Source organism: Pseudochaenichthys georgianus, chromosome 17 (assembly GCF_902827115.2).
Source record: "Pseudochaenichthys georgianus chromosome 17, fPseGeo1.2, whole genome shotgun sequence".
NCBI classification, from domain to species: Eukaryota; Metazoa; Chordata; class Actinopteri; order Perciformes; family Channichthyidae; genus Pseudochaenichthys; species Pseudochaenichthys georgianus.
The window spans coordinates 25,384,035-25,399,566 of record NC_047519.1 but is presented as its reverse complement, the minus strand read 5'-3'; the positions used below and the strand labels follow the sequence as shown (position 1 = coordinate 25,399,566).

At 40.8% G+C, this 15,532-nt stretch overlaps 1 protein-coding gene across 5 annotated transcripts in view; it reads right to left on the bottom strand.

The window, feature by feature from the left end:
- The window catches only part of pbx1a (pre-B-cell leukemia homeobox 1a), a 50,951-nt gene extending 47,282 nt beyond the window's left edge, over positions 1–3,669 (bottom strand). Inside the window, exons 1-3 of one of the 5 annotated variants that reach the window (XM_071206369.1) lie at positions 3,585–3,669; positions 2,928–3,444; positions 2,114–2,187 (exon numbers count right to left, since the gene is read on the bottom strand). In XM_071206369.1, coding sequence (XP_071062470.1) covers positions 2,114–2,187; positions 2,928–3,112 — 259 coding nt within the window. In that variant the 5' untranslated portion in view covers positions 3,113–3,444; positions 3,585–3,669. Of the gene's footprint in view, positions 1–2,113; positions 2,188–2,927; positions 3,467–3,584 lie in introns of those variants that run through there. The other 4 variants (XM_071206370.1, XM_034105415.2, XM_034105416.2 and 1 more) reach the window with 4 other exon arrangements.
- Between the last annotated feature and the right edge of the window lie 11,863 nt (positions 3,670–15,532).

Here is a 15,532-nt window from a genome sequence, read left to right as displayed (position 1 = left end):
AATGATGATAGCTTTTTTTTTTATGTGTCAAGGGGCCGGTAGTCAGGACAAACATGAAATACAACACTGGCGGCCAAAAGGAACGTCTGTGAGTGGTAACTCAAACCTCCGCCGCTGGTTTTCCATAAGCCAGCGTGCAAACCTGAGCTTGTTTAAGCTTGCTAAATACTCTCTCGTCGTGACACAGGCCCGACCCCGGCACAAATATACAGGGAGCGGGGTGGGGTGGGGTCATCAGTTAAGGCCTGTTCTGTCTGCTATTGGCATGCACACCCGCCTTGTTTGTCAGCTGCTTTCCAATGGACACCTCTCTGCTGCAATGTCCCATATTGCTGCTGTCAACACTCACACAACACTGATATACCATGAGGAGGAACACGCACCACACGTGAATAACTACATGCAACAAATGATATATGATCTATAGAAATGTCTCCTCTCTTCAGTAAAAGGTTGAGGAGAAGCTGCTTTAAATCTGAACGGCTGCACTCGTCTCCTCCTGCTCGCACTTCTTCTCAAAGACACTCTGACTGCAACAATGTAAAAAGCAAGGAGAAGCTGACTCTTTGTAAAGAATATAAAAAAGACCTGACAAATTACAGGCTGTACTCCGCTCGCATATACTGCACTCAGCACATTTGGCTGTAAATGCCATGGTGAAGGTTTGAGTCATTTTCTCTGTCACTGCAGTGAAAGGATTTTCAGTTTCGTCTGCACAAACCTCCTATGTGCGAAGATGAGCCGCAGCTCAGCTCTTCAAACATCGACAGGGAGGACAGAGAGAGGCAGCCATTACGGCTCGATTCTCATAAATTGCTCGGGTTATTCTTAACTTTTAAATGCTTTTCTTTCTTTATCAAAACAACGCAGTTATTTACGACCTGCTGATTTGTGGCTTGGGGCATGCCTTTCAGAAACCCTTTGAGTAAAAATAGCGGATCCAATACATAAAAGAAGAGAGAGTTGAAATATGTTCATTTCCAAACTTGGTCCTAATTTGCAGGCTGAGGGGAGCCTCTCTCTCGTCACAAGCTCTGTGAAATCTCGGGTTGCCAAGAACGGTGGGAAGAGAGGAGAGGCAGGGGGGAAAGCCAGGAAAAGGTCCAAGTCACTTTGTTCTTCTTTTTGGAAACGAACTCTGGTTGAACCCAGGGAGATGCCAGACAGTTTACAAAGAGCCAGGCATTACTCTCTCACTTTTCCAAGCCTTGCAATTTAGAAACAGGGCCCCAACCTACTGTGGCTTCCTCCTAACAGACACTCTTCAGCTTTCAAATCTGGTGAATATCCCAGTGTCATTTGTACTTTTTTTGTTTTGAAAACCTGTGCCAAACTCTGACTCATACAAATTAAATGTGGGTGAATAAGAGTTTATGTGAAATTAGGAAAAATGGTTTTCCCTCCACACCAGCTCTCTATTTTAAACATCATGGCTCTGACTGCGACAAGACAAAGCGACAGGGCTATCTCAGTAACCTCAAAGACAGCTTTAAAGTTGTGTTCACAGATAAGGTTGAATTGGATATTTCTTTTATTTCCTCCCTTGAAAAGCCACCTCTTAACCAGCATTCTGCCACATCCCTCAGAGAATATTCTCAGGCTTTCATCATGTGAGCTACTCTTCTTTTAATCTGCTGTTAAGTGAGTAATAACTCACACATTCCCTTTCGTGACTTTGACCCATGTTGCAAACATAAACAGAAAATCCCTCTGACCTGCATCTGCATTTTAAAACAGCTCACTTAGCAACACTTTCAAATTGGGCCAAGGAAAACAGACAGAGAGGGGGGGAGAAAGCCCAGCTACAGAAAGGCCCAAATGTCGGCATGAAAACACTCCTGTCCAATGACAGCGCCTCATCTGGGGCCAGTGTTGTTCTCATGCATGGTGTGTGACATTAGTCAGGGAAACATGTCAGAAATCATAAGATTCTTGATTTTTTTTTTAGCCAAGTAAATTACAGTGGCTTTGAGAAGAATGTGACAATGATCATGGTCTATATTATTTTCTTATAAAGAAATAATTGATAATATTGATAAATAATATGTTCAACACTATCAGTAAGTGCAAGCGGACAAAAACTAAAATCCAGCAAACAAAATAAACTTCTTACCTGTTTTCTCCTTTATTTCACACAAGACGTTGAAGAGAGCAGGTTTCATTCTGTGGCAGTTCAGTGCATGTTTCCTAAAAAGAGGACAGGACATCCCTTTCCAGATCAATATTCAAACAAGTGTCAATAGTAACAAAGTCGCCTAAAAGATTCTTAAATAAAAGAAATTGATCATGAAGATGATTTTTTTATATTTTTCTGCTGTTTTCACCTTTTAGATGTAGCTTAATTTTAAAACACTCAGCAGCCAAAGCAATTAAAATGTGAATCATATTTAAACTGAATACATAGTCTTTGAATGAAATTATTTTACACTATTAGAAATGTAAGTATTTACTTGAAACATATGCAACTAAATTAAACCAGTTACCCCTGTAACACGACTCAAATGTATGTTGCATTACATTTATGATAATTACTGAAAAAAACTAGTCAGTGGTCAAAGAAAGGATCTGCAACATGTTATAGAAAATGATTCCAGCGTAAGCTCCTTTGTAACAAGGTAGAAGTGTTTGAGTGCCAACTGCTCCACAGTTTCAGAAAACTGAAAAACCGATCATTCTTATCTACAATAATCGATAGTTTTGATGAGCAAAATTAACCCAAAAGTTGTTATAAATATTCAAATATAAACCGTGGCAAGTTTTTGTTGTATATGTTTCGCTTTCGCGCAACCACGGCACTTCATTGGGCGTAATTGCTTTCATTTAGAGACACAAACCACAATGTTATTATCTCCCCCGACATCGCCAACAACATTGGCTAATATTTCCGCTCTCTGGTTAATGTAAGTGTTTTTTGTGTAAATCCTCACCTCGCCTGTGCTTCGTCTAAGCTTTGGTCTGTGATGGTCATTATTTGCTGTAATATGTCTCCGATGTCTTGCTTTCTTCCCTCTCCGTCCGTCCCCGCCGTGCCATCCTGCATATGCTGCGCCAGGCCGGGGTGTCCGGCCATGCCTACCCCGTGGGAGTGCATCAACCGAGTCTGATCGTTCATCCTTGACCACGGTCCCTGCTGCCTCGACTCCAACTTTTAAATTTGAATAGCAAGAGGGGTAAAAAGAAGAGAAAATATCCTCGGAAATTCCTCTGGATTCCTCTGCGTCTCTCTGAGCTCCGACACTCCTCCTTTTTCCTTGGTAAGCTTTTCTGGATTTGGGAGGAGGGATACTGACAAACCCTCTCCCTGCTCTCTCTCTCTCTTTCTCTCTCTCTCTCCCCCCGCTCTCTCTCTTTCTCTCTTTCTCTCTCTTCGTGTCTCTCCCAGCTGGTTTAGGTGAAATCTGATCTGAATCGCTGCTTTTGGCTTTGGCCACTCCTGCACCGCTACTGTAGGGAAGAAAAAAAACAGGATTGAACATTAAAGGCTCCTAATGTGATTAAAAGTGGAGCGCGTTGAGCTCCTCTTATAAAACCTCGGATATGAAACGAGAGTTGATGCGCTAAAACACGCAAAAGACTCAACTTGCCTTGGAAGGTTTGGGACACAAACTAACCACCAATTGTTATTGTTTCGCGTATGTCTGGTAACTGACTCATAATCAGAGTATGGATGGAAAGCCTCCGCCCCTCGAGCCACGATTGGAGAAGAAGGAGCTTGCAAGTCCCACCTCGGTCCTCTCCGAAAACGTCAATCATCCTCCTCGGGAAGGTGGGACACTGTAATAAACATAAAGAGATGTGACCGGACCGGGTGGCTATACAGTGATGGATAGAGAGTGAATATGTAGCCTAATAAATAATTGTGAGTGGCAGTGAAGCTCTGACCCAACAGGACAGCATGGTGGTGCTTGTGGAAGACACTCTGTCACCCTGACTATATATTTTCCAGCTGAATATTTACATCCTTGTAATCAGTCAACGCAATAATAAATCAAGATGAATTTATTAGTTTGTGGGAAGCACTTTTACAAGCCTTTTGTTGTAACGCGGGACCATAACAGTTGTTATAGAAAATGCACCGTGCCCCAGCCTTCTATTTAAACATCCTGATGCGGTTATATGGAAAAATAATTAAAGGGTAGGCTATGTCCATCAAGTTTACACATGAAATACTTTTTAGATATTACTGAAAATGCTACTCCATTTGTGAGGGGGAAACGTTGTTTGAAGCCTTGTATGGCTCTAGGGAGCTGTGCAAAATTGTACAAATTGCCTCAAGTGATGTCAATTTAGTCTATTGGGTCTGAATATGAATATGTTTGAAAATAAAAACACATCTCGACGTGTGAAGTAAGAAGAAATTCATCAAACCTTTATAGCTACTCCTCCCTTCTTGATGCTAGCACAAGAAGTGATAGCAGGCTTGAACGTTTTTTTTTAGTGGCCAAACCATGGAAATACAACTTGGTTCTTTAAATGAGCTCGAGAATAAGCGACTAGGAGGCGGCTTTTAATAATACTATGGTGTGCTAGATATTTGGGCCCAATTGTTGCTGAAGATCACGCACAACGCAAGTCATTTTATATCAGGAAATCGTCTTTGTGCAATCATGCGCCACTGAGCAACTTTCACACGCATGAACGGGACTCCGCCCCCAATGCTTTATCTATTTCTCTTTATACGGTGTTGGAGTTGCATTGTTGGTAGATACCAGGTTTGGAAAAGGAAGAAGAATCTTTGGAGAGATAAATAAAATCATTATCTATTGTTCTACGCATCAATTTTGACCCTTTTTAGATCAAATATTCATTGTGAGTCTGACAGTGTTAGCGCAATGCTACAATTACTGAGTACTCTTTTAATCGTTAAAGAAATACCAAAATTGTACTTGTTCCAACTCATTGATTTTGAATGTTGTTTTAAAATCTTAAATGGCAAGATTAAGAATACTGTTTTTTGGTTTAACATCTGCCAAAACAAGCAATTTCATTAATACAAATGACTGTTTGTTGCATTCCCAAAGCACACCAGTATTTAAACTATAACATGCATCCAACATGTAATATTTGTATTGCATCTAAACTATCTCCCATTAACAACAAAATCTCAATCATCATATGGATATGCTGCAGTTCTGTGCCTCAGAGTCTGGTCTCTGCTGTATCCAAATGCTTCCTTTCCTTCTTTTACTGGCCGGACAGAAATCGATCAGTCAGTTTTCTCATTACGTACTGAATAGGGAGGTAGGGCAGTAATTGTCACAAGGGGCAGGGTGAGGTTGAGGGTAGTGGTGGTGATAATGTCTGACACTAAGGAGCTGCAAGACTGCACAGTACAGCCCTGAAATGGAAGTCTGCAGTCCAACAGCCAATCTGCTTTATTTTATACCCTATTTAACAGGACCATAATGACCGGAGATTATCTTTGTGTTGTAGACCTTACAGGAGATGCTGGTTCAGTGGAAACATGCATACTCTAACGCTTGAAAAAAATATTCATCAAACATGACAAAAATCATTATTCTTATATGTTTTAACCCAATCATCTCCAAAACAGACAATAATAAACCACAATTTGAGGTTAGTTCTTCAAATCCAGATCAATACCTCGCCCACATCAGTCTTCTTAGGTTCGATTTTAAAATGGGGGCTTCATAGATTAGTGTGAATTATGATGTAAATAGCTCGTTCTTTTTTGCTTTAAATTCTAATTTATTCCACAAATTCAATAGGCTGAAATTGCCTTACTGCTTGTGGATGCTTTTGGTAAAGTAATCTCTGAATAGAATAAATAAGACCTTGTTTGTGACACTGATTGCTGTATTTAAAAAAAAAAGTGCAGTCTTAATGAAAGCGAAAGAAAATCATCTGACATTGCATACTTTCCCTCAATTAAAACTAAATGTGTTGTTGCAGCATTAATAATCCTGCAAATAAATAAGAAAAAGAGGGATTTGATTATAATTGCAAATTCATTTTGATGTAAAAATATTCTCATAAATAGTAGATGTTTTTCTCCAGAAGTTGCAGAGTTGTTTTTCAGGGAATACAAATGTTAATGCCAAGCATGTCAGTATTCCCAATAGAAATGTGAACTAGTTGAGTTTGTTGAGTTGTGTTTACCATCATCCAGTGAGGCTGCCCTCATTAATATGGAATAAGGCAGAATGTACCATGGATTATAATGCACTTGTGATTAGAAAATGGCTGCTAGTGTTAAATTGTTATCTGCACTAACATAATGTAACAACGCATGTAATGCGTTTGATTGGTTTATTCAATATAACATCAACAAGCAGTATAGAAACACTTTATAAAAGCTAAAACACTTTAATCTTAAATTATTTTTGTTACATTTATTGTTTTTTCTATGTAATTGCCAATAAGTAGCGCTTGAAAACACTATAAATCGGGCTGTATAAAGCATTTATCCACACATGTATAAAGTATTCATAGGTAAACTCAATAAAACATAATTTCATATAACTAAAACTATGAAATGTTTTCAAGCATTCAATAACTGTTTATGGGTGCTTCGTATAGAGGAGTTGAAAAAGCCTTATATCTGCTCGACTCTACAAGACGGTGTGTTATAGAGCATGTATTAGTAGTTATAATAAACTAAACTGCTTATACTGTAGATGCTCAAAATGGGTTTCTAAAAAGTGTTAGCAGAGGTCTTATGACCAAACAAATCCTCAAAGCTTCATACCAAACATCATAAGGTACACCCACACAGACTCCACAGCAGTGGTTCTTCTAGCAGGACCCGGGTCAGACTGCTGCTCCCAGAGAGCAGGGTAAGTTATGTATGAGCCAGGAACAAACTGAGGGAGAGAGCAGCAACTGCAAGGCACATCTCTCCAGGAAGTAACCTTGATGAAAAATGCAGTTGTTTGCAGCTCTTGGCGTCCCTCAGGCATGAATAAAGTGAGGCCCAGACAGAGAGAAAAGACCTGGGCTCAGCTTGAAACTACTCACTGCTGAAGAACACACACATCGGCCAGCATTAGGAGAAGGGCACAAATTAAACTTTAATCACACCTCAAATAGATTAAGCGACAGGAGCCGAGTCAGCAATTCCAAGCCCTTGCTCTGCCTCTGTTGACCACCCTCCTTTGAAATAAAATTAAATAAGATAAGATAAGATAAGATGAACCTTTATTGATCCCCGAGGGGAAATTCAGTTGTACAAAATACTCACAAGTTCCAGTTTCTTTGCACCTTGGATGAGTTTTTAAGCAAAGGGGGTACTTGAAACAAACCTGAGAAAACCTGCACAGCTGCCCCGGTGTTAATGTCAAGTTATAAATCATCTCATTAAAGGGTTGCCTCGGAGATTTAGTATCACTCCTCCATAAAGTTAAGCGACTTGCTAGAGACATATTAATTGTCAAACGTCATGCAGCAGAGGTCAAGACATCCATTTAGTCATATATGTTTTATACTTTTACTATACTAGAAACATGTCAACAGATAATAGAGAGGCATTTCAAGATGTTTAAACCCATCGTAATATTACAGCTTTTCCTATTGTAGTGATTGTAAAGGCTTAAAATAACGATCGTGGCCACTATAACACAATTGTCTTACAGCCTACAGACGTTACTTGACTCTGGCTCATTGTCACTGTAATGGCATGAATGGGACACTTGAACAAAACCGAGCCATCTTTATTGTAGTTTCATCTGTGCTTTACCTATGCTGTGCCAACTGAAAATGTCAACTGCAAAAAAAACTACCTATTTCCATAATGCAACGGAAAAGTGTCTTTCATTACATGTTTCCTTTCAGGGCTAGAGCCCCAATTTCATTTTGTAAGCTTTATGAAAAATGTGTACCTTCCTGATGACACCATTATGTAACTCCCTTAACAGCAACAGAAAACATTAACTGTTTTTACTGGATGAGTAATACTCATGATGAATCTGAGGATGTGTAAACTGACATACACCTTAAATTCAGTTGTGGCAATGACCATAATGCATTTTTTAGTAACCACTTGAAGATAAAGCTTTTTCAAAGATGTTTTTTCTTCAGGAGAACAAGTAATGTGATGTTACCGCTTTCTTTGGTCCTTCAGTTAAGGACTAGTCAGTTAAAAATTGAGATTGTATGCTGCGCTTCCTTGTTTTTTTAGAATAAACAAGTTCCTGCTTCAGCCCGGCAGGACTTTCCTGTATCGTGTTGCTATTATGATCATTTTTAGTGTGGATGATCTGGATGTATCTGTGTGTAGCTGCGGCTGGGTCAGGGTGAAAGATGACTGATATGAAGGGGTTGACCTGTCACATAGCATTTGACTTACCATCCTTGGAACAGGATAAAAGGGGAGCCAAATGTCAAGTGATACAAGTGACGCATCCTCACTCATTCACTCATTCACACACACGCGTGCGCGCGCACACACACACACACACACACACACACACACACACACACACACACACGGATAGAAGGTTGAGGAGATGAATGTTTTATAATAAAACCTAAAAAACCCACCAGCCATTCTGTGGATAGCATGTAAATACAGTAAGCTTATCATTTCCGTGAAATAATAGTCACCAGTGGCACTCAGTGTGCTTCAGCCACAATATTTCCATGCCCTTTTCCGTGAGTGTGTCTGTTCTTGCTGTAGGGCCTCTGTAAGCCCTTAGACCTCTTGGCAAAGCGTGGGCTGTGCCTGGTGGGGGGAGATGTGACGGATGCCGGAGCCTCGGAGCCCGCTAGCTGCTCTGTGAATTTTCCCAGACTCATTTGCATTCATAAAGAGCCGGCTCCTTGTCACAGAATGTTTTCTTTTTTAGTCTGCCTCCAAAATCCTGTGTGACTCCTGGTGGGAGTGCGCCGGGAAAATCCGACTGTCAAAGACGACAAGATGAATGAATCCCCGTGTCAAACAAGTGTGGCTTCAACGATGACAGATGGAGGAGAGCTGTCCCTCCGTCAATCGGTAGGCTTCATTTTGGAATAAATAAATCTGAATTCCTCCCCCTCCCATAATTACAAGTGTTGCTTTATTTGACAGCTCTCTGTGTTTGTTGATGGGAGTGTGTCTGTTGATTGGTGTGTGTGTGTGTGTGTGTGTGTGTGTGTGTGTGTGTGTGTGTGTGTGTGTGTGTGTGTGTGTGTGTGTGTGTGTGTGTGTGTGTGTGTGTGTGTGTGTGTGTGTGTGTGTGTGTGTGTGTGTGTGTGGTGGGCAGTGGCACTGACCAGGTGACAGCTTGATTTAATTCCATATGGGAGTGACTGCAGTGCGGCGCAGTGGATTTCAAATCTGACTTTTTATTCTAGCTTTTTAATCAAGCTTTGGTGTACACGTGGAACAGCAGGTGAACGTAAACATGCTATTAAATACAATTAACTTCCAAATTCTCCTTTCTACTCATGCACCTGATGTCCTCGAGCAAAATGCTGCATGTTGTTCTGTTTACACTCTGACCTCTTGTAGATGAAGGGCAGGGACTTCACAAGGAAATCTGGGGCCCATTGTCTTTATTTTTCTTCTTAAAAAAACAAACAATGAACTGCTGCTACTCGAGGACCCGAAACATTCAATTTCACTACACACGGCTTTGAAAAGCTTTTCGTTTTCCCAACAACAGTAGGAAACAACAGAGCAAGTTGAATGTGAGCGACACAGATTCTCTAAACCTCAAAGAACACGGTGCAAGTGGAGGATGATAAAAAAGGAGAACATCTGGTGAGCCGAGCACAGTGCCAGGACAAGACAAAGCCATGTGTCTGGCAAACACATACCTACACACATACCCAAACACACACACATCCAAACATTTATTCATGCATGCACACACAAACCCGCCTGCCCCCAAACTTGCAAACAAGCACAAAAAAATCTCCCCCACACACGCAAATACATGCACGTTACGCTCTTTGTGCTGGCACTCACGCACAGCAGGGTGCAGTTAGAGAGAAAGAAGAAAGAAAGAGTAGGATGTGATTGGAGAGTCCGCTGTTCAGACAAGACTAATCTGCATACTCAGAGGCTTAGAAGTGAATATGCATGAGAGAATAAAACGATATGCCTTCAAGCAGACCACCCGTTCTCTTTGGATTACTGTGCCCACCTCCGAGCCTTTTTTCTTCTTGTTGGCGTGCAATCAAGCTGATTTAGTGTGCACTGGCTGATGGTTTCATACTACAGATTGGACTTGAGACATTTTAACCTGTCGAGAAAAAAAACACTGTCTTCAAAGCAAAAGGAACATAAAAAAAAAAAGGTTTAACATTTGAAAAAAATGATCCTGAGGTGTTTTGCGCATATTTTCAGGCCTGATTTGGTGGAAATAAGGTTTCAACTGTATAATGAACCTTCTTGGACTTTGCATTTTTATAATCCCAACACTTTTAGATGTACTGCACCTGCTGCATACAACAAGGTACAAAGTGATCTTTAGCTTCAAAACGTAGTGGAATCTATTGAGTCCAGGATGTCTGTTTGCAAATGTTTTATCAGATTTTCCAATGTGAATCTGATATATGTGCTTTTATGTTAATTGTTCCAACTGTGTTGCTCATATTCTTTGCCAGGCGTCCCTTGTTAAATAGATATTTAATGTCAATGGGACAAACCTGCTCAAATAAAAGCTAAATACAATGAAATAATACATGAAGACGAACTGAAGACAGGAAAGTAAATCAGGAGAGAATTAATATTTGTAAGAACTGCGCAGTATTAGACACAGAGCCCTGATGACCCATCAAATATTGAAGAAATGTCTTCTGGAACCAGGAATTCATATTTCAGACTTGCTCTAAGACTGTCTTCTCCAATGAATGAATATTTCATTTCAGAAAAGAGAGTGGCCCTGAAAGGCACCATTACCAAACCCTAATGTCAGGGGGAAAGCATTCTCCACATTTAGTTGGAAGTTAGGGTGAAATGATAAGAGCCGTCCATGCGTAACACAATCTGATGGGGTTATGCATTGGCATCACATTAGCATAGCCTGACTGTGTGTGTGTCCCAAATGACTGCAATAGGAAACTAGGGGAACTTGGAGCACAAGGCTTTTCAATTTATCATCTCGCTCATCTGGTGAGAAGGAACAAAAGTCTGAAATGTTTAAAAACTCAGCGCTGACACAGTCAGTGCATCAACGTGCAGAGAACAATCTGATCTTTTAGGGAGTGATCTAATTTTAGCAAAGACAGGTAGTTCTTTTCTATTTTCAGGCTAAGAATATCCCAGATCACACAACAAGAGTCCTGCTGGAGATACCTTCTCGCTGAATTAAATGTGTAAGCAAGTGAAAGGTCCGGTTTCAGGGACACAAGGGCAGGCAGTGGTGGAAACTATAATGACTTAAATACAGCGTTTCAGTAAATTTTTTAGATACTTTATACATAACTCCACTACCTTAAAAAGGATCCTGTTTTCCTATATGTAAATGTGGATGTGTAATGTAAGGCAAACTATTTCTTCCTGAATAGGTAATGTGACTGTCATATCTTCTGACTTGTTCACATGGGTGCCTTCAAATATGTGTAATGTGCTTACATTCTCAATATTAGCATGCCTACAACCTGCATATTAAATAGGATTAAAGCAATTTAAAGTCTTCTTTCAGTTTTGTTCAAACCAAAACGTTTGAAAGTTTATTTTAGCCTTCCTGAGAGTTGGATGGGTTCATCTGTATATTAGATTTTTGCATCTGCAGCAAAAGTAAAACGTTGATGAAGTAATGTTTTTGAGAGTGCAGGAGGAAATCTGATCAATCACCATGCTGCAATTAAACCGGGGCTTGAGAGTAATCAGGCTAATGCGACACATGCAACCGCTTTGATTTCCTGCCTTCAATCTTTGTGTGTGTGTGCACAGTCACTGCCCCGCATGTCTTACTGCAGCGTGTACACCGAGAGGATCGGAGAAGTCATCCCTGAGCAACTACACCTGCTTTTTCTTCCTCTCTAGAATTGTCCCTGCTCGTACAGAAAGAAAAAGAGAGGGCAAGAAAGAGATATCCTTGGTGTGGAAATAGTTAAAGCCATAAAGACGTACAGTACCTCAGCCCTGACCCCATGCCCTCCTAGGTATCCCCCTGCGCGGAATTCTTATTCCCTACCAAACTGACAAAGTGTTTTTAATCTTTTCTTTCCCTCTCTCCTGGAGATTGGGGAAACAAAAATCAATAGCTCCTGGCAGGCGATCTAGCAGGCTGGTGAATTACAGGGTCTGCGCTGCAGCCAGAGCGCTGCATCATAGGGGCCTTGGAATGAGAGACCTTGGGAGAGGCATCAGAGACACAGGAGGTTGCAGGGTCACTCTGGGTCCGCAGTCTGAGGAGCCGGGTATTTACTGCCTAGGCCAGCTCGCCGCGATGAAAAATAACTGCCACACTGAACAGAGAGAGGGATGGACGGGGTGAGAAAGATGGCGGGAGAGACAGATAAGACAGACGGAGAGGAAGAGAGAGAGGTGGTGCATATACGAGCAGATGAAGTCTTGGGAGACTTTGCTATGATTTGTGTGTACTCCCCTCATGTGCTATGTGCAGTACAGGTATGATGTCAAGCAGAAGACTAATGTGGTTTTTTCCCCCCCTTCTCCCTCCCAAATGGGAAATGATTCATTAGCGTTTGGTTATTTAGAACGTGGCAGCGCAGGCCGATCAATATGCATGGGCCCATCTGTCAATACGTGATTTCTGCTGGTAATTAGCTGATGTGAGCCAGTGGTTGTGAATATTGCCTGGCAACTGACAGCCTGGTTGTTTCTCTCATCACTGGGGGGTGCACAGGTGGTAGTAGCTCACTGCCAATCGATAATATACTGTGCTTCAAGGTCCAAACCAGGTTCATAAAGACATCATCCATGATAATATATGGAGTAAAGAGTCATTTCTAAATTTTCATTAATTCCAGTATGAAGGAGGGTGTAGATTTATGCTCAAAAAACCAAAGTCATTCAATCATGAATCATAAATAATAACAATGAAAGTTGAGGTTTTACATACATTTTGAACAGCTACTTGTGTAAACATACATTTGCTCCAGAGGTGGAAATTGCATCTCAGGCACTATGAAAATGTGTCATATCACTCAATTATAACAACTCGAGACAGCTGGCAGTGAGACAATTAGGAGTGTGAAAATGATAATGATGATTATGATGAACAAAAAAATTAATTGCTTTGTTTTCAAACCGAGGCGATATTTACAGTCTCGTGTGCAACCCCTAGTCTGTTCATGGCTAACGTTCATTTCTTGGTTAGTTGCGTAACCCTCAACTGGATTCAATTAAAAAAAGTCAAATCATCGCTGAAAAACTGTGTCAACAAATATAGAGATTTGGGGAAATTCTGATCAAATGAAACATTTTATTTTGAAATATTGAGAAATGTCTGGTGATGGTAGTGTCACCATCGTTGAATTATTTAACAGGGCCCACCAGGCACAGGGGCCAAAGGGGTCAAGAGCCTCTGTTTGAAAGGGCTGTTAACAGTTCTAGTTGGAAAGTCAATCAAACGAACACAAAGACAATGCATACAACCACAAAGAGACAGAAAGGAACCACAAAGAAACCTGAATTGACAGAAAGTGAAACAAAAAACAGCCGCAGAGATAGGTCAAAAACCACAAAGAAACACACAATTATCTAAAAGAGACACTAAACAGCCACAAAGACACTCAAAATAACTCCAAAGCTAAGCAAAACCACTGCAAAAAGATGTATATCTGAATAGTAATTGTTAATAATCACAAACTTGGTGCACAATCTAATTCCCATAGCATGATTGTCATAAAGCCGAGAACAGGGCAGGTTTTCAAAATTATGGAAATTCACAGTTTTTACAGGATAGCGACAATGTGAACTAAGCAGTTTGAACAAAAGCTAATTATCCAGTCATACCAGAATCATTTGAATCTTTTGATTCACTTACAGATAAACTAAACCCATTTCCGTAATTAGATTAATTGACCTTGTTTTGGCTTATAGTTGCTTTTCATTACACTTGTAGTAGCTCTTTAAGGAGTAAATTGAACGGGATAAAAGTGATGTCAATAACACAATACTATTCATCCAACTCTAAGAAAAAAATCTGGTGACATGTGCCTGTATTAAACTATTTCTCGTCACCTGAGCCATTACATGTTATATTCCCTAATTTTACCCTCACAGTATATGTCTAAATTCATCAGATCACTCAAACAGAGAAGCCAACGAGCATAAGGTGGTGTAAACCTCTGCAGAAGGATGCCTCTCTGTCTCTCTTTGGCATTTGCATATTAGAGTGTTTTCTGGGGAAAATGAGCTGTAGAAATTAATTCAGGATTAATTGGTGCCTTTATCTCGTTAGGACAATCTAATTTAGGGGATGATGGAATTGTTTAGACTCCCTTTTGCATAATTGGATTGCGGTGAATGGCTGTCATTACCGTCTTTTTAGCATCGTCTGTGGGCCCCCTCTCTCTCCTGCCGGCCCCAGCCTCATAAAGAGCGATGATGTGTTACGCCAGTGTTTTGCTAACCCCTGGAACACACCAAGCATGCTGCAAGAGGCAAGCATGTGGCTAACCGCACAGCAGTGATTAACTCTCTTCTCAGAGCCATTAGCATTACAGCAAGCAGCACGCTGTTGAGGAGATCTCACATGAACACATAAGCATGTGGCTAACAACACGGCGATCATCGGCTGTTAGAGACAGCCATTAGTTTTTAGTCTCAGACGTTGGCATGCTTTGGAGTGTGTGGTTCTGACAGAAATACCTGACCCCCACAGGAGCTGGGCAAGACATCTCAAAATATCTCAACGCTTTTATTTTTGGTTTATTCTCCGGCACACAGACGGTTTGCATTGGGCTAGGTTTTTTTGTTGTTTTTTTAACGTGGGATGAAAATCAATATGAGAGAGGCAAAGCTCATGTAAAGGATCACTCGCTGGAATACCTGATCTTCTCACTTCAACAACATTGATGTAACTATGGAAACAAGTTCCCAAGATAAACGGAGATATCTACCTATCTCCTGACGAAAGGCTCTTTTATATCACTCCCAGCCAGTTATACCCTATACCACAACACAGGAGAAGCGTATATCTGCTGCTCCTCGCTATGATACCATCATCATTTTTCTGAAAGCACAAATTGTATAGATATTATTCTGCGGGCCGCTCTCTGGTAAACAAGGCAGAGTGAAATCTAATCTATGGTGCTGATAGTCAGGCTGAGCCAGGCTAATTGAGTTGATGTAGTTTGTCCCCGGAGGAGCTGGACATACAGTCAAGACGGACTCTATTAAGTCATATAGCTCACATACTGTACTTACTGGAAGTGACTTGCGTTTATTTTGTCACAGTTGTCAACGGTCGTGACGCACATAAAACTACGGAAAGTACAATCTGATTACTTGCATCTCATTATGAGTATTAAACTGCAGAAAAGTAACAACAAGCAGCCGTGACTTTCCTTATGTCTACCGTCATTCCCTATGCCTTCCTCCCCATGTTCGTGATGCACACTGTGTCGTGCTTTTGATGCATTTCAGCCCCCCTCTTCTCGTCTAGTGCCATTT